At 56.8% G+C, this 16,024-nt stretch overlaps 7 protein-coding genes across 7 annotated transcripts; 3 read left to right on the top strand and 4 right to left on the bottom strand.

Annotated features, from left to right (window-relative positions):
* Window positions 1-790: 790 nt before the first annotated feature.
* On the top strand, window positions 791-4,310 carry PG997_014319 (non-ribosomal peptide synthetase; the record flags this gene model as incomplete). The annotated part of the gene is made up of 3 exons (XM_066818633.1): window positions 791-818; window positions 1,128-1,805; window positions 1,900-4,310. The coding sequence occupies 3 exons, from the start codon at window positions 791-793 to the stop codon at window positions 4,308-4,310; spliced, it is 3,117 nt and encodes a 1,038-aa protein (XP_066660821.1).
* A 432-nt stretch (window positions 4,311-4,742) lies between these two features.
* On the top strand, window positions 4,743-6,547 carry PG997_014318 (uncharacterized protein; the record flags this gene model as incomplete). The annotated part of the gene is made up of 3 exons (XM_066818632.1): window positions 4,743-5,308; window positions 5,524-5,970; window positions 6,103-6,547. The coding sequence occupies 3 exons, from the start codon at window positions 4,743-4,745 to the stop codon at window positions 6,545-6,547; spliced, it is 1,458 nt and encodes a 485-aa protein (XP_066660820.1).
* A 324-nt stretch (window positions 6,548-6,871) lies between these two features.
* PG997_014317 (uncharacterized protein) lies at window positions 6,872-7,285 on the bottom strand (the record flags this gene model as incomplete). The annotated part of the gene is made up of 1 exon (XM_066818631.1): window positions 6,872-7,285. One exon carries the CDS (start codon window positions 7,283-7,285, stop codon window positions 6,872-6,874), a length of 414 nt encoding a protein of 137 aa, XP_066660819.1.
* Window positions 7,286-7,325: 40 nt separating this feature from the next.
* On the bottom strand, window positions 7,326-7,621 carry PG997_014316 (uncharacterized protein; the record flags this gene model as incomplete). Its single annotated transcript, XM_066818630.1, has 2 exons — window positions 7,326-7,389; window positions 7,431-7,621. 2 exons carry the CDS (start codon window positions 7,619-7,621, stop codon window positions 7,326-7,328), a joined length of 255 nt encoding a protein of 84 aa, XP_066660818.1.
* A 1,136-nt stretch (window positions 7,622-8,757) lies between these two features.
* PG997_014315 (WSC-domain-containing protein) lies at window positions 8,758-9,738 on the top strand (the record flags this gene model as incomplete). The annotated part of the gene is made up of 1 exon (XM_066818629.1): window positions 8,758-9,738. The coding sequence occupies one exon, from the start codon at window positions 8,758-8,760 to the stop codon at window positions 9,736-9,738; it is 981 nt and encodes a 326-aa protein (XP_066660817.1).
* Window positions 9,739-10,219: 481 nt separating this feature from the next.
* Window positions 10,220-11,140, bottom strand: PG997_014314 (uncharacterized protein; the record flags this gene model as incomplete). Its single annotated transcript, XM_066818628.1, has 3 exons — window positions 10,220-10,355; window positions 10,493-10,642; window positions 11,049-11,140. The coding sequence occupies 3 exons, from the start codon at window positions 11,138-11,140 to the stop codon at window positions 10,220-10,222; spliced, it is 378 nt and encodes a 125-aa protein (XP_066660816.1).
* A 1,618-nt stretch (window positions 11,141-12,758) lies between these two features.
* On the bottom strand, window positions 12,759-15,279 carry PG997_014313 (uncharacterized protein; the record flags this gene model as incomplete). Its single annotated transcript, XM_066818627.1, has 2 exons — window positions 12,759-13,790; window positions 14,050-15,279. The coding sequence occupies 2 exons, from the start codon at window positions 15,277-15,279 to the stop codon at window positions 12,759-12,761; spliced, it is 2,262 nt and encodes a 753-aa protein (XP_066660815.1).
* Between the last annotated feature and the right edge of the window lie 745 nt (window positions 15,280-16,024).

Genomic DNA, 16,024 nt, shown 5'->3' with positions numbered 1-16,024 from the left:
ATTTGACCAACCCGTGTCCAGTGGTCTAAAATGTCCCAATTACCGGTAGCAACGCAACGTCGCTCCTCGCACATCCCCACGTGCAATCTCAGGCATCGTATTCTCTTTGGGGCCATTGACCTAAGGAGGCAGTTAGACTATATGACATGTAATGTTATCGAGTCCCTATAGGGAGGGCCCAAGGCTCGTCCTGTCGGTTATCGAAAATAGCATCTCGATCAGTGCTGCCACCGCGCGGCAGATGGTGGTTAGTAAACAAGTTCTAAGCAGGAACCAAGGCCGTTGCCCCGAGATGAAACAGGGAGCCCCAGTAGCGACGAAGCGATGAGACGGGTGGAATTATACGACGACTACGCCAAGGCCCCGACCAGTCGAAAACTGACAGAAGTGACAGGACCACGTTGGGAGCCCGTCCGTCGAGGCAGGGCATAAACGGTCCCCACTCATGCAGGGACGGCGGCATCGTGGTTCGTGTTGTCGCACCAAGACGGACCAGCTACCAGCGTCTCTCTGGGCCGACCCCCTTCGCCCCTAGTAGCCTCGGCTCCACGCCTCTTGTTTTTGGGCCGGTGCACGCAGCAAAAGCAAAAGAAAAAAAAACGATACTGAAAGAAGGAAGAAATCGGCGTTGTTTCAATCTCCGAAAACCAATGATGACATGCCTGATTCGGCCGTAGAGGGTGATCGGGGTAACGAGCTCCATTCCAACCACGGCCAGTCGTCGTCCCTTCCGCGGCCTAGATGTCTCACAGGGAATAATTGGGATTTGCGACATGGAATCTCCCGCACCATGACCCGGGAGTTTAAAATGGACCAGGGTTCCTCCTCATTTCCTAGCACACGGGGATCTCCTTGTTCTCGTGGGTCTACTACTGTCTCCTACTAACTAGTCGGTAACGGTCACGGATAGCTCGATCTCGAAAGTCACAAAAAGGTGCCCCATTGCGGCTCTTCTTGCCTGCCCTTCCTCCTCTCTTCCTTTCCTCCCTAGGCGTGTTGGTTGTTTGTTGTGAAGCTGCTATCATTTACATTCTTTTTTGCTATCTCTGCCATTTTGGCAACTTTCGAGATAGTCCTTCTTTTTTGACCCTTCGTCCGTAATAATGGCTTTCCATTCAGTTGAGAAGCTGTCCCCGGGGACCAGCACTTATTCAGCCAATATGGACGCGGGCCGTCCATCCCACTGCAGCACCGGACGGTGACGGCCGCGTTCGAGTCCATCGCGGGCACTTACCCCTATGCCAAGGCCGTGCGGGAGTGCTTCGGCCAGGAGAGGACGCTCACATACGCCGAGCTCGACTGGCGGTCCAACATGGTGGCCAACCACCTGATCACCAACCACAACCTGCAGCCGAAGCAGCGCGTCGTCTGCGTCTACTCGCGGTCCCTCGAGATGACCATCTTTATTTTGGGTGTCTTGAAGGCCGGCTGCCAATACGTTCCCGTCGACGGCTCCGTCATGGTCGAGGAGAGCCTGCAGCACGTCATCCGCGACTCGGGCGCGCCCATTATTCTGTGTTTGTCCAGCTTCGAGGAGAAGGTCGAGCGCAGCATGCCCCTCGACTCGGACGCCGCCATCGTCGCCATCGACGCGCTAGACCCTCTCTGGCGCCGCGGCGATACCCGTAACCCCGAAGTCCCCGTCGGTCCCTATGATGGAGCATACGCCATCTACACCTCAGGGACGACTGGTGCGCCCAAGGGTGTAGATGTGACCCACGAGGGCACCTGCAACACCCTACTCAACGAGCCCGGAAAGCTCGGCATCACAGTCGGCACAAACGTGTCGTCCGTTCTCATGCTTGGTTTCGATATGTGTACGTGCACTCCATCCTCTCCCTGAACTCTTGCCTGAACTATAGAGAACTCCCGTTTGCTGACCACCCTCTTGCTCAACAGGCGCCTGGGAAATCCTTGGCACACTGATGAACGGTGGCTGTCTCAACCTGCGCGGCTCGAGCGGCCGCGGCGGCGACAAGGACGTGTGGGCGTCTTGTCTCAGCAAGTCAGATGTGGTCATCGCCACACCGAGCGCGGCCCAAAAATACCTGCCGCGCCACGAGGAGTTCCCCAACATCAAGACTATTGCCGTGGGCGGCGAGCCGTGCCCCTTGACCTTGGCGCAGGAGTGGGCCCCCCACGTGCGCTTCCTCAACGTCTGTGGCCCCACCGAGATATCGATCCTGAACACGGCACACACACACAAGCTCGGCGCCAAGCTCTCGATCGGACGGCCCAACCCCAACACCAACGTTTATATCCTCGACGAGAAGGAGTGTCCCGTCAAGATCGGCGAGCCGGGCCTCATGTGGGTGGGCGGTCTGGGCGTCACCAGGGGCTACCTGAACCTGCCCGAGCTGACGGCGCAGCGCTACCGCCCGGACAAGTTCACGCGCGACGGCCGCATGATGTTCAACACGGGCGACCTGTGCCGGTGGCTCGACAACGGCGAGATCGAGCCGCTGGGCCGCCAGGACGACCAGGTCAAGATCAAGGGCGTCCGCATCGAGCTCGACGGCGTCTCGGCCTCGGTCGAGTCCTTCCGCAACGTGGCCAAGGCCTGCGCCCTCAAAATCGGCGAGCAGCTCTGGGCCTTTTACTCGTGCCACGGCCACGTGGACGAGACCGAACTGAAGATGCACCTCGCCAACCTCCTCGCGCACTACTCGCGCCCCTCGCGCCTGGTCCGGATCGAGGACATGCCCATGACCCCCGGCGGCAAGATCGACAAGAAGGCCCTGCGCGCCATGGAGGAGTCCATCCTGGCCGCCGAGAAGCCCATGACCCCGCCCGCCACACCACCCACCGCGTATGTTAACCAGAGCGATAACCAGTACCAGAACCAGGCCCAGTTCGGACAACCTATGGCTCCCGCCCAGACCATGTATCAGGATGCTAATAACCAGATGATCAGCCTCAGCAACCTGGAGAAGGGCCTGGTACCCATCCGAACCAAGAGCAACGCGACGAGCGTCAAGAGCTACGACGACATCGAGGTCGAGAAGGCGGCCATCGAGCTCCCGCAAAAGAACGGCTTCCACGGCGGTCGATATGTCCGCCACAAGCTCTTCAACGCTTACCGCAAGCTGTTCCTCTTCATCTTCATGATCAACCTATTCGTCTTCATCGGATTGGCCGCCGGCGCCAAGAACGGCCTGCCCCTCGACGGTATTGCGAACGCCGTCGCCGCCAACCTGCTCATCGCCATCGTCATCCGCAACGAGTACGGCATCAACTTCGTCTTCTGGCTCGCGACGCGCGTGCCCAAGTCCGCGCCGCTCTGGATCCGCCGCCACTTTGCGCGCTGTTATCATCTGGGTGGTTTGCATTCGGGGGCCGCCATCTGCGCGACGGGTTGGTGGGTCATCTTCGCGGTGCAGTCGACCATCTACTTTGTGCGCAAGGACGAGTTAACCCGCGTCAACGTCCCCACCGTGGTCCTGACGTTCATCATCCTCGCCATTCTTTTGGGTATGCTCGTCATGGCCTACCCGCGCGTCCGCATGACCATGCACGACCAGTTCGAGTGGATGCACCGCTTCGGCGGCTGGACGGCCCTGGCGCTCGTCTGGGCGCACATCGCCGTGACCAACGCGAGCGTCTCGCCCGAGAAGCCGCTGGTCAACAACCCGGCCATCTGGATGGTGGCCGTCATCTCGTACACCATCATCCTGCCGTGGGTCCAGCTCCGCAAGGTCAACGTCCGGCCCGAGCCCCTGAGCAAGCACGCCATCCGCCTGCACTTCGACTACTGCACCCCCAAGCCCGGCAAGGGCATCCGCCTCACGACCAAACCCCTGCGCGAGTGGCACGGGTTCGCGACCATCCCGATCCCCGGCAAGGCCGGCTTCAGCGTCGTGGTCTCGCGCGCGGGCGACTGGACGGGCCAGATGATCGACAACCCCCCGACCAAGCTCTGGACGCGCACGACGCCCGCGTCGGGCGTGTTCCGCATGCTCCCGCTATTCCGCAAGGTCGTGCTCGTCGCGACCGGTTCGGGTATTGGCCCTTGCCTGCCCGTCATCCTGGCGCGCGAGGTCCCCGTCCGCGTCTTCTGGTCCACGCCTAACCCCGAGACCACGTACGGGCGCGAGATCATCGAAGGTGTGCTCGCGACCGACCCCGACGCCGTCATCTGGAATACCCGCAAACAGGGGCGCCCGGATATGGCGGTCGAGGCGTATCGACTCTACAAGGAGAGCGGTGCGGAGGCGGTCGCGATCATTTCCAACGCGAAGGTCACGTCGAAACTGGTTTATGATTTGGAGGCGCGCGGGGTGCCCGCGTTTGGCCCCATTTTCGACTCTTGAACGACTCCCAAAAAACATTCTTTCACATTTTTTTCTTTTTTATACTTCTCTTGGGGTTTTACCCCTAACGTTAATGCCTTAACTTTTATTCTTTCATGATGTACATTAGTTATATTCCCATGAGATTTCGCAGTCTCATGAGAACCAAAAATGGGTGGTGACGTCGGGTTTCGGGTTGGGTGGTCCTTTTGCGGCACTTTGTTAGCGTGGCGCAGCGTGTGTGTGTGTGTGTTCCAGTGCTTCTGTATTTATTTTTAGGCGGGTGTTTGTTTGGCTAGCAGCAGTGTCACGTGATTTTACTACACCTCACTCACTCTGAAGCAAGGCAGGCAGCAATGCTTGCTTGCTGCCAACATTCATTTTTCACATAGATACCTGCAAAAAGAATTCATATAAAAATTCAAATCAAGCCAAATCGAAGTCGCTCGCAACATGGATGATCACGGTGATAGCGAGACTCCTCATCCGCATCCGTTGGACTTGGAAGACGAGGATCAGCACCATGCTGATGCGCCTGGTCTGCCGTCGTACCAAGAGGCCACTTCCGGGACCCGCCAGCCCCCGCCATCCTACTTCCACCCCGATACCACCAATGCCACGTCTGGGGCGGACTCCACCACCACCACCACTTATCCCGACGAGAAGGCCCGGCCGTACGGACACGATAATGCTGTGCAACCGCCAGCAGCAGCAATACCATCATCAAGCCGACAACAACCCGCTGCCGCGCTGACCTTCATCATCTCCCTCCAGAACGCCTCGGCCCTGCTGCGCAAGAAAATCGCCATCCGCCCCGCCGGCGGCCTCGCCCACATCGGCTGGGAGGTCGAGTACGCGTCCAAGTACCGCGCCGCCGTGAACCGGTTCGAGGGCCCCGGCGCGGAGCAGCAGCAGCGCGGGGGGGAGGAGAAGAAGGCGGCGCGGGGGCCGGAGTGCTTGAGGGGCTTTCCGCGCGAGGTCGCGGCGCTCAAGTATCCCGAGTTCATCGTGCCGGGGTGGTGCGGGGTCACGGTCACTTTTCTGCCGCAGCACCACGCGGCGGGGACGGGGATGGAGTTGGAGATGGGGGTGGGGAAGCCGGAGAGGAAGTTCATGCATTGTACGGGGGTTATGTCGACGAAGTATGCGATGGAGCTTCCGGCTTTGGGGGAGGCGGTATGTGTGGCAGAATACGTATCGGGGTAAGGACGAGCAGGCACAGGGACAGGGACAGGGGGGGCGATGAGAAGCAGCAGCAACAGCAGTCCTTCATGTCGGAAAAGGCCATGCTCGGTGCTGGTCATAACCCGCCAGCGGGAGCGCCAGCGACTACTCAAAACCCCTCCACATCATCTTCCTCTCAGGCGGCAGCGGCGGGATTTGATCTCGGCTCTCTTTTTTCCGAACAACTGGAACAACTGGACCCCGTTCCTGACGCAGTACCTGGTCGAGGAAGCGGAGGAGAAGCACATCCTTGCGCAGTACACGCGGTCTGCGCCCTGGGCCAGCGAGCGGGGATCCTCAAGATCTTCCCGCAGAACAGGCGGGAAGAAGGCAGCGTAAAGATGAAGTTTGAGGATCCGGTGTTCATCGAGGAGATCGTCATTGCGTGCGCGGCGATGGTGGGGATGCAGGATCGGCTGGGGATGGTGTCTTCGCTGGTCGAGGCGGGGGCGGAGGCGTATGCTGGGAAGGGGAAGGGGAGGGCTTGAATGGGTGGCGGGTGCTGCGTTCATGTTGTGTATTATTAGCTAGGGTATGAAGGCGTTTCAATGAACGGTGTACTGTTTTTATTATGTCTCAAAGAGATAAGGGTCTGGCGGTGTTCAGGCATTTTCACTCTCTTGCATGGCGTCCACGCTTGCTCTTCGTTTGGCCCCGACTTTGCCAAGCTCCCCAGCAACGACACCAGCGCCACTATCGCCGTATCTGTCCAAATCAAGTTTAAGATGGGATGGTGGGAGGAGGGCTTTGGCATGACCGATGTCCCGGAGAGTGAGACCGGCGGTATGGTCTGGAAGGCTGGGGTCGGTCCGTTCTTAGGCACGGCGTTGTCGTCTTTGTCGGCCTCGCGACCGGCAGGTCTCCGTTCCCTGACCAGACAGATCTGCAATTACGTATGTGGACCACGGGCATGGCGCATGGCACGTTCATGCATTATAATATGGAAAATATGGGGTATCGCAGACGAAGAACCATTCGGAGCTACGCTCTACTTGTTTTATAATGTTTTTACGAAACATGATGGCGAGGTGTAATTTGCGTGTATCGGTCGCTCCTACTTCCTGCTTCTTATACGTACATGTCACGATGTCGAATTGTCCTATCTTGATAGTCTTTTGTTGGGAGAAGAAGGAGCTTAGCTGGATTCCGTACTAGTGCTAGAGGTTTCTATTCTAATGAGAAACCAAGAGATCATTAAGTACGGGAAGTGACCGTTGTCCATCAAGAACCAGGAAGCGAAAGCCCTTAAAGTCGCCTAAGATGCTGTCGCGAACAACGAGGTCGATGTCCTCTGGGGCGCTCCGCAGGATGTAGGCGAGATGTCGTGTTCACTCGGCCTACTGCTCAGCACCAGGGAACTACTCCTTGTACCTGACCCACTCGTTGTAAGCGTTGACGCGACGAGCGTACTCCTCGCTGGGTTCCTCCAGATGGAATTCAACCTCGCCGACGTTCGCTTCTACAGGCTCTTGCTCTTGCTCGCTGTCGTCCTGGTCGCTGTCGTCCTGGTCGTCGCCGACGTCTGATTCTTGGTCATCGCTCTCCTCACCCTCGTCCTCCGAGTCCTCCTCCATCTCCTCCTCCATCTCCTCTCCCTCCATGGCCTCTTCCTCCTCGTCCTCTTCCTCGTCCTCATCCGAGACGTAGAAGTCGTACGTGTAGTACAACCATCGGATGAGTTGATCACCGGAGTTAAGGACACCGTTGGTGGCCTTGATGTAACCCGGGATCTGGTCCACAAGGGGGTGAAGTCGCGTTGAAGCATGCGACATAGATAAGTACTAGTTGTACGTGCGGCTCGTCAGTGAATGTTCAATTAGGTGTACATCGGAACAGGGCGGTGGCGGCGATGATGCGAGAGGATGAGGATGGTTGGCTGAACGAGGCTTTGAGGGATAGCAGGATTTCCAAACTTACTCCATCGCACGATGGGCGCGCTGGAACTTCTCTCCGTTCTCGAACTCGCCTTCGAGGAAGTACTCGTGCAATCCGCGGCTACTGATCACGCGGCCGAAGGGGTGGGCGCCCCAGGGCTGCGTCATGGTGCCGGGACGGCAGAGGCCTTCGACGAGGCGTCGCTTCTCTGCGTTGGACCACGAGCGAGACATGGTTGGCAAGAGAATTATGAGATCTTAGATGCAACGGAGATCTTTAAGAGGGTGGTGATGAGAAAAGGTAACTTGATGTTTCTTTTCTCGGTTGGTTCTGATTCTCCAGGTTGTTGCAGTGGAGGAATTTTTGTTTGGGTGAGCAACTCGAATGAATAAAACGAGAGTTGAGGAAAAGGTAGTGGCCTCAAGAGTTAATTCCTGAGGTGGGAAAGCTCTTATGAGGGTAGGTAATTATTGAATGGAAACAATCAAGGCGCTCGTACTTATCACCAACAGTGCTGCCCTCCCAAGTGATTGTTGTGGTTAGGGAAGCTCATTCCCCACATCTATAGGCTGTTGGTGGCTAAAGGCCCTATAATTTCAGGCTCAGCGTTGCTGTTCAGAATGCCTGAGTTGAGCGTGGCTCTTGGGCCTATACATGGTGCATGGCAAGTGAATCAGTCGTGGGTTTTCTAAGGTAATAGCACTCCTTATCAGAGCCCTCCTAGGCCTTGGCTTCCTTAGGCTTCTAGGATCACTATAATTGATTCCTATAGCTCCGTGTACAAGCCGCTACAGCATGTCATGAGTAGCCTACGACTGTGAAATCTCAGTAACGCTTCGGGCACATCAGCTTTTATAAACCCAAAACCACCATCTCTTACTACACATCTAGTATACACACCAGTACTGTAACCTTCAGCAAACAACCAGTCATTCCTGACATGTAATTGGATTACTCATGCCAAGACTCAGACCGAATTAGCCATTGACTCCCTATTATACGGTATGCCGTCGGGCCGGCTTGGTAAATCGGGTGGTAAAAGAGATTGCTATCCGTTTGCGGGTAGCAAGCTGAAGTGACTGGGGTGTCTTTGTGAGTGACGTTATCACTGCGGGTTCTGCTTTGTTGAGCCTCATGACGATAGTGCTTCCTTTGAAAACTCCACTCCTTTCACAGGGATTGCCACCAAGAGACCCTATATTTGGAGTCATGGAAGGGAATATGCAGGGGTTTGGGATCTTTAGCCACTCAAGCAACCCTAGGGATACTGCTTCGAAATCCCTAGTTCTTATTACTGCTAAGTTTAGAAAAGGGGTCAAGGAACTTACTTAAGCTATTATTAGCATTACATCCTTCAATCCTAAAGAAAATGGCTTCTCGATTCTCACCCACCACGTTATTACTCTTCGTCCTCGCCGCCCTCTTCAGCCAAACGGTCCTGGGTCAAAACCCTCCGTCATTCTCCGGCGTCCCGGCCGTCGGGTCCGTGGCCAAGGACTGGAAGTACCTAGGCTGCAGCACCGAGATCCCCGGGCGCGCGCTGACGGGCCTGTCCTTCTCCAACGACAGCATGACCATCGAGGCGTGCCAGGAGTTCTGCACCAAGAACAACTTCCCCATGTCCGGGGTCGAATACGCCCGCGAGTGCTACTGCGGCCGCTTCCTCGCCCCGCCCGCGGGCTGGATCTACAACAACGACTGCAACATGCCGTGCAAGGGCAACCCGGCCCAGATGTGCGGCGGCAGCTCCCGGGTGTCGGTCTTCAACAACACCAAGTTCCAGGGCCCGCAGCCGCTCAAGACGGTGCCCGGGGGCAGCTGGCAGTACGTGTCGTGCTTCATGGAGCCGCTGTACGGGCGCGCGCTGACGACGCTCGTGAAAGCCGACGATCGCATGACCATCCCCATGTGCACGCAGGCCTGCCAGGGCGCCGGCTACGCGTTTGCGGGATTGGAATATGGGCGCGAGTGCTGGTGCGGCGCCGCCAAGTCCGGCGACCTCGAGGACGCCAGCGATCCCATGTGCGCGATGCAGTGCGACATGCCGTGCGGCGGCGACGCGAACACCATCTGCGGCGGGCGCGGGGCCATTGGCATCTTCAAGGACGGGTCTAAGAACATCAAGAGGACGGCGAAGGTGCGCCGTCACCACGGCGAGGATCACGAGGGTGATGGGTCTGGCAAGGGCAAGAGGGATCATCACGAGCACGCTGAGGACGATTATCGCGACTTTGTACATGGGCCCGTCAATGTCGATATTGGCGCGCGCAAGGGGCGCTTCGTCAAGGTGGTTAGGCGGTCGCCGGATGGGCAGAGGCAGGTGGAGCGCGAGGAGCGGGTTGCTTTGTGAAGCTTGCGGAGGAATAAGGGGTTGACGACAAAGAGAATCAAAGAGGAAATGGGCTAGGAGGGAATTACTGTTGAAGATCAGACAAGGGAGTTTACAGATGGTGGTTTGGAGATCTCCTTTGTAATCAGGTTGTTTTCTCGCATGTATGACTGATGTAATCAATATCCTTACGTCTCAACTACACAGAACACCGCATTACTGTCTTCTTGATTATCGTGAAAAGCTGGCAAGTCTACTTCCGTCTTGCTGTCTATTGACTATGAACAGTAGTTTGCCAGCTATAGGCAAGAGTACGGATCGACAAGTTGATCCTGTATCACCACCACGCCACTCCTAATCGTTCGTAAGGGGTATCTTTTGTGACTGACTAGCAGCACCGGCTATCATCGTCCTTCCAACCAAGCTTCCGGGATCACGGGAACTGCAAGCCTGTCTTGAAGCGACGATGGCCTCATCTCGACTGCAGTAGTAGTGCTTCCCCCTAGGAGGCATTGCTGCGACCGGGCATGCCGCAATGACCACCCTCGCCGTCGACGACACATTGCTCGGGGTCCTCGCACCTCTGGACGAATTGCCAGAAGCCGCTATCATCGCATCTCTCGACGGTCCAACGATCGCTGTTATGAAAGAAAGTAAGTATTTAAGTTAGAAAAGAGGAAAAGCACATAATCGACCATGCACAAAGGTGTCCATGGTTGATGGAGCATGTATTGAGTAGGGTCAGTGGGCAGTCGGGGGTGGGAATAAGACTTACACGCATTCAACCTGACCGGGAGTACACTGCTGGCCGTTTTGACCGGGAATGGCGCATGTGTAGTTGTCGAGGCATTGAGCGGGGGCAGTGCAGTTCCAGATGGTCTCCCAGACGCCCATGTAAGTGCAATCCTGGAGGGTCATGGGATCGCTGTTATGCGAGAGAGAGAAAAGGTTAGCATGTATGTTGGACGAAGAGGAGGGAGAGAAGAGTGAACCAGACCGTTCACAAAGGTGAGGGGAGAGATAGCTTACAAGCAGCGCGTCTGGCCGGGATTGCAGTCAGAGGCTCGAGCAGCGACGTTACTGCGGCCGGGAGTCTCGCAATCGGCGCCGTTGGCGGTGAGGGTGCATCGCTCGGGGAGCTGCAGCTTCCGGCATCAATCCATTCGCCGTAGTTGGAGCATTCCTGAATGCTCCATAGGCCGCTGTTTTGAGAGAAGGAAGAGCATGTTAGAAAGGACAAAAACGAATTACGCATGACCCATTTACCAAGATCGGGTCAATGGGTGGCAAGTAGGTACACAAGTGAATGGGTAAGTTGGGAGTAAGCTTACTCGCAGCGAAAGGTGCCTTGCTCGCAGTCCAGGGGGGCGGCAGCGACGAGGCTGGCACAGAAGGCGAAGAAGGCGACAATAGCGGAACGCATGTTGGCGGTGTTTGAGATAGATGCTCTGGCTGGGATTCTCGAAAGAGGTTTGGCGTGGAGGAAGATTTGTGGTGTGTTTGGGGGAATGTTGGTGTTGTGTGGAATGGTTTGGAATCGGAAACGTCCTCTGGAGATTTTGTCTCTTTATATGGGCAGTCTACATTGAATAGAATGGTTTTGCTGGGAAGGGTTGATCAAGCTGTTTACTGGTGAGTCCATATTTCCAGTGGACTGACCAGAACAGTTAAGTCCTAGCATACTTACCAACAAGTGTCGGTTTTTCGGCGTCAGTATGCAAAGATGCCATCTAGCTGCCATCACTTTGCCATGTTGCAGATCCAATTGGGATTTTCACATGGGTCAAATAGGCGCAAGAGACATAGAGCGAAAACCAGTGTTTCTTACGTACCTACCATTGAGGACGACTTGATTCATCTTGCACGCTTCTTGCTGCACATAGCCGACGACGTGTTCGCAGTACCGCTGCATCCTGCATTCAATGCATGAATCTATCTGCCCTGGCCGGCCTCAAGAGGATTGCTTATTGAGTACGAAAGTTTGGAGGTCGAAATTGAATGTAAACTGCATGAAGGAAGTCTGGTATGTGGATAACGTCTAACAACATATCATAACTCATTGACTTTTCCAAATGGTGAACATCTGCCGTCATGGCTCTGATTGGATTCTAGAACTGGATAGGGGAGACGTCGTTCAATGTTGGTTCCACAACAGTTGTTCCACAAAAGGTCTCCCCGCCACAGACGGCAAGAGCCAGCCTCCTTATCTTATCGCCAATTCCTGTGGCTTAAGCTGATGTGGGGGGGCTTGCTCTAAAATAATTTCTTGTCCCAATGCAGAGACCTGATTGATTCTTCCTCAACCTCATCCCATTTTCCCTTTGCCTCGAGCTCGAGTTCGCGCAATGCGCGTTTCTTGTGCGTCGAGACTGCAATACATTGTCACCAGTAGCGAGGCCAATTGCCCTTCATATGTCTACTGGTGACTCCCTCGTGCATGGTAAGCGACTCTCAATCTCTTCTTCTGCACCAATACCTGCCCCATGCCTTTCCTGATGAACACAATCTTTAATTATCAAATGTTCGACTGCCTAGCATACGCTGCGGATACAAGACTCTCTGAACTTTGGCATACTCTACTACCATCTATGGTCGCAAACCTACGAGTATGAAACAGTCACTAACTTGGGACTTCAGTGAAAATCGCGCCACCGCGAAACCCCGTAGGCATGCATGGTGCAGCAAGTCCGCCGCCAACTGAAACCTCGATCCATGAACCATTCCATGCTTTCGGAACTACGTCGCAGTTATACAAGTTGGCATAGATCTAGGTATCGCATCACATTGGAACGAGCTTTAGCATCAGCCGCGACTCTTTGGTGCCGTTGGTGGGTTGGTTTATTATTTTTATTTGTAGTAGTAGTAGTACATCGTGAGGAAAGAAGCAAGAAACTATACCACTATCTATCTATCCCCCTCTATTCAATCAATGAACCCTGTGTAATTTGGAACTTTCGAAAGTCTTCTTCTGGAAGACTGCAATATGTTGTCATCAATCATTTCCTCCCCTGTGTTTCCCTTATTTCCATCCCAAAGCTGACCTAGTGAGGGGGCTTGATGGCATTCTTGTCAGGCACCTGCAGTGTCGGCAGGTCCTTGCCGATGCCGAGGCCGTAGTGCAGCATGGGCCCGGACCGGCCGTGCCGGAAGAGCTGCTCGATGTTGAACATCTCCTTCTGCACCTCGACGTCGCGAAGGTACATCACCAGGTGGTTGTGCGAGCTGACGGCGGCCGCGAGGTAGGTCGGCGCCACGTGGTCCCAGAGCGTCTGGTTCCTGGCCTCCAGGAGGCGCGTCTGGTTGATGCCCAGCACCCGCGCCGTCTCGCCCAGGGAGTCGCCCACGCGCGCCGTCAGCTTGTCGACGACGTGGTGGCCGAGCATGTAGGTGTAGGTCAGGGGCGCCTGCTTCTTCTTGGCGTCGGGGTCGTCCTTCCCGTCGTCGTCCTGGTCCTTCCCGGGGTACAGGGGCGCGGAGATCTTCTGGACCAGGTGGTCGGCCATGCGGCCGATGGCGCCCCAGACCTCGAGGCCGACGCCGTCGCGGAACTGCGCGGCGGCCTGGGCGACGGCCTCCTCGGACGTGGCGACGGTCAGGAGCAGCGGCTGGCCGTACAGGGCGCGGGGCAGCTGGTTCAGCATGTCGAGGTCGTCGGGGAACCACTTGCCGTTGGGCCCGCCCTCCTCGATGCCGTGCGCGATGCCCGAGGCGTGCAGGTAGACGGCCTGGGTGATGTTCTGCTCCAGCTCGGGGTCGAGGCCGGAATCGGAGACGGTGCCCGGGCGCGTGACGAAGCGCTGCAGCTCGGGGATGACCTGGTGGTGCAGGACGTCGCCGAGGGTGGGTCGGCGGCCTCGCGGCGGGCGAGGGGAGTAGGAGTGGCCGTGGCCATGGCGGTGATGGCGGGGACGCTGGTCGGCAGGCTCAGGCTCGCTAGGGCTGAGGTGGCGCGGGGCAGCAGGGTGCCGTTGAGGCAGGCCCAGGCCGGAAGCAGGGCGGTGATGAGGGTGGGCACGGCGGTGCTGGAGCTGGCGGTGCTGGTCACGGGCACCAGGCAGTTGACGGAGGACTCGCTAGGACGAGGAAGATACCCGGTGGCAGTGGGGGAGCCTGGGCGACCCGTCGCAGTGATATTCCAGGACCTAGTCGAGGTCCAAGGCGAAGACCAAGACCAGGTCGTAGTATTGCCGATAGGATAAGGAGTATTGCTTGCGCTGGGGCTTGGGCGACGGCTTGTACTAGTTATGGTCGAAAACGTGGTCGGGGTCGAAGACGGAGCCGAAGGGGCCGCAGCAGAAGGAGTCGAAGTCGAAGTCGAAGTCGAAGAAGTACCAGGGACGGGGCCCTCGCCCCCTTCTTCTTCTTGTTCATCGCGGCGGGGATGCCCTTGGCCAGACCGGCGATGAGGCCGACGATGCCGAGCAGCGCGCCGATGTGCGCCCAGGGCAGGCTGGCGGCCGTGAGGGCCGGGCCGCCCAACGTAGCGTACTCGGCGACGGTCGGCGGCCAGAAGGGAAACGCGGTTGGCGGCAAGCCGGGCAGTTCCCCCCTTCGCAACGCGTTCCAGGCGTCCCGGGTGATGGGGTCCGAGAGTTGCCGGAGCTCCTGGAGGGACCGTTGGGGGATCTCAACGTCGAGATCTTGGTACGCGCTCCATAACATGTCTTGTTCTATCGATGGAGACCCGGACCACGGGGTGTCTATCGATGGCGCCAGGCGGGCGGGCCCCTGGTTCAGGATGTCGATCACGCGGTCCGGGTTGAAGGGCTCGTCGATGTAGAGCGCCCACTGGTCCGGGAAGAAGCCCGGCCTCGGGTTTTTCGGTATGTTGAGCTCGACGTGGAAGACCTGGAGGTCCGTGTCGAACTCGAGCGGCGGCAGCTCGCCGTACTTCTCGGCCCAGGCGTCGGGGAGCTGGAAGGCCTTGTCCGCGAGGTCCATGGGCGGGCGGCGGGCGTTGACGCCGTCTTGCATCCAGGCCGCGTCGCCGAAGGGGACGCGCTGGCCGTCGACCTGGCCGTAGCCGGGCTGGGAGGGAGGAGGCACCGGTGCGGGCGTGCCGGGACTGGGCGGAGGAGTCGGCTGAGGATCCGGTGTGGGTTTGGCCGGGGTCTCGCCGCCAGAAGTAGGACGAGCAGGATCACCAGGGGCGTTGGTTGGGGTGGGACCTTCGGTCTGTGTCGATGTTGGTGCCGGTGATGTTGGTGCCGGTGATGATGGCTGGGTAGATGACACATCGGATGACGAGGTTGGCCGAGATACAGAAGATGTGGGTGGAGGAGGCGCCACAGTCTTCGAGGTGCTGGTAGTGCTGGCAGTGCTGGTAGTAGTGCTGCCGGGAGTGCTGCTGCTGGTAGTGCTGCCGGGACAAGGAGGAGGCGTGTAGATGGGCGTGGGACTGCAGACGGAGTGGCAACCACCATAGCCGATACCGCATTCGTTCACAAAGTCGATACCTTTCGTTATGGTGCTGCAGGGGCGATTGTTGGAAGCCGCGCTAGTTGGCGTGGCAAGCGCTGCCATGGCCGCAAGGGCACTGGCAGATCGCTTGGAGTACCGCATTGTGAGCGGAGATGATGTTTTCCTGAAGATGGATGAATGTATGAATGGATGAATAGATAGATGAGAAAGAAAACGAAATTCCAAGGCGGGAATTCGCAATGGTTATACACCCAAACTGCTGCCTACCGGAGAAAGGCTCCTGGTATAATCGTGATTCTGCCAGGCAAACTGCTAAGTTATCGGAGAGAGGTGTGGTATAGTAGTGGTTCTGTCAAACCCAAATCAGGGGCTATACACCTTGGTTCTGACGACCAGGCCGAAGCGCTTACACCATGCTTTGTCCTTTCTATAGCACGAACGACAGGTACAAATTAGAGTTTCAAACGTCTTTTTCTATCTCCTGTACGACTTTGGGAGCAATAGGCACAATTGATAGCCTTGGGGTGCCGCTTTTCCATCTCCTATACGACAACGGCCAGAAACGGTACCTGTCTATCCTTTCTCCGAAACGTTGGACAAGCGTATGAGTTCGAGTATTACGCCATTTAACCGATTTCCTTTAGGTCATATCTCCCCTGTGCTGTACATCGTTATTCCAAAGACTGCTAGGACGACTCGAGCGAGTAGGGATACCAGATAGGGGTTGCTATCTTGTAAGTGGGCTGCGAAGGTAGGTCCAGCGACATGTACATCTAGGATATGGTATGATAATGTTGGTATCAATGGTAATCGTTCCTCTCCATATGAGAATGACATAGAAACCGCGAAGGTCAAGCAAGGACTAGCAATAGGGAAAACACAGACA

Source organism: Apiospora hydei, assembly GCF_038363865.1.
Source record: "Apiospora hydei strain CBS 114990 chromosome Unknown utg000010l_segment0_segment0, whole genome shotgun sequence".
NCBI classification, from domain to species: domain Eukaryota; kingdom Fungi; phylum Ascomycota; class Sordariomycetes; order Amphisphaeriales; family Apiosporaceae; genus Apiospora; species Apiospora hydei.
Note: the sequence above shows the minus strand (reverse complement) of the source record. Positions and strands in the feature narration are given on the sequence as shown.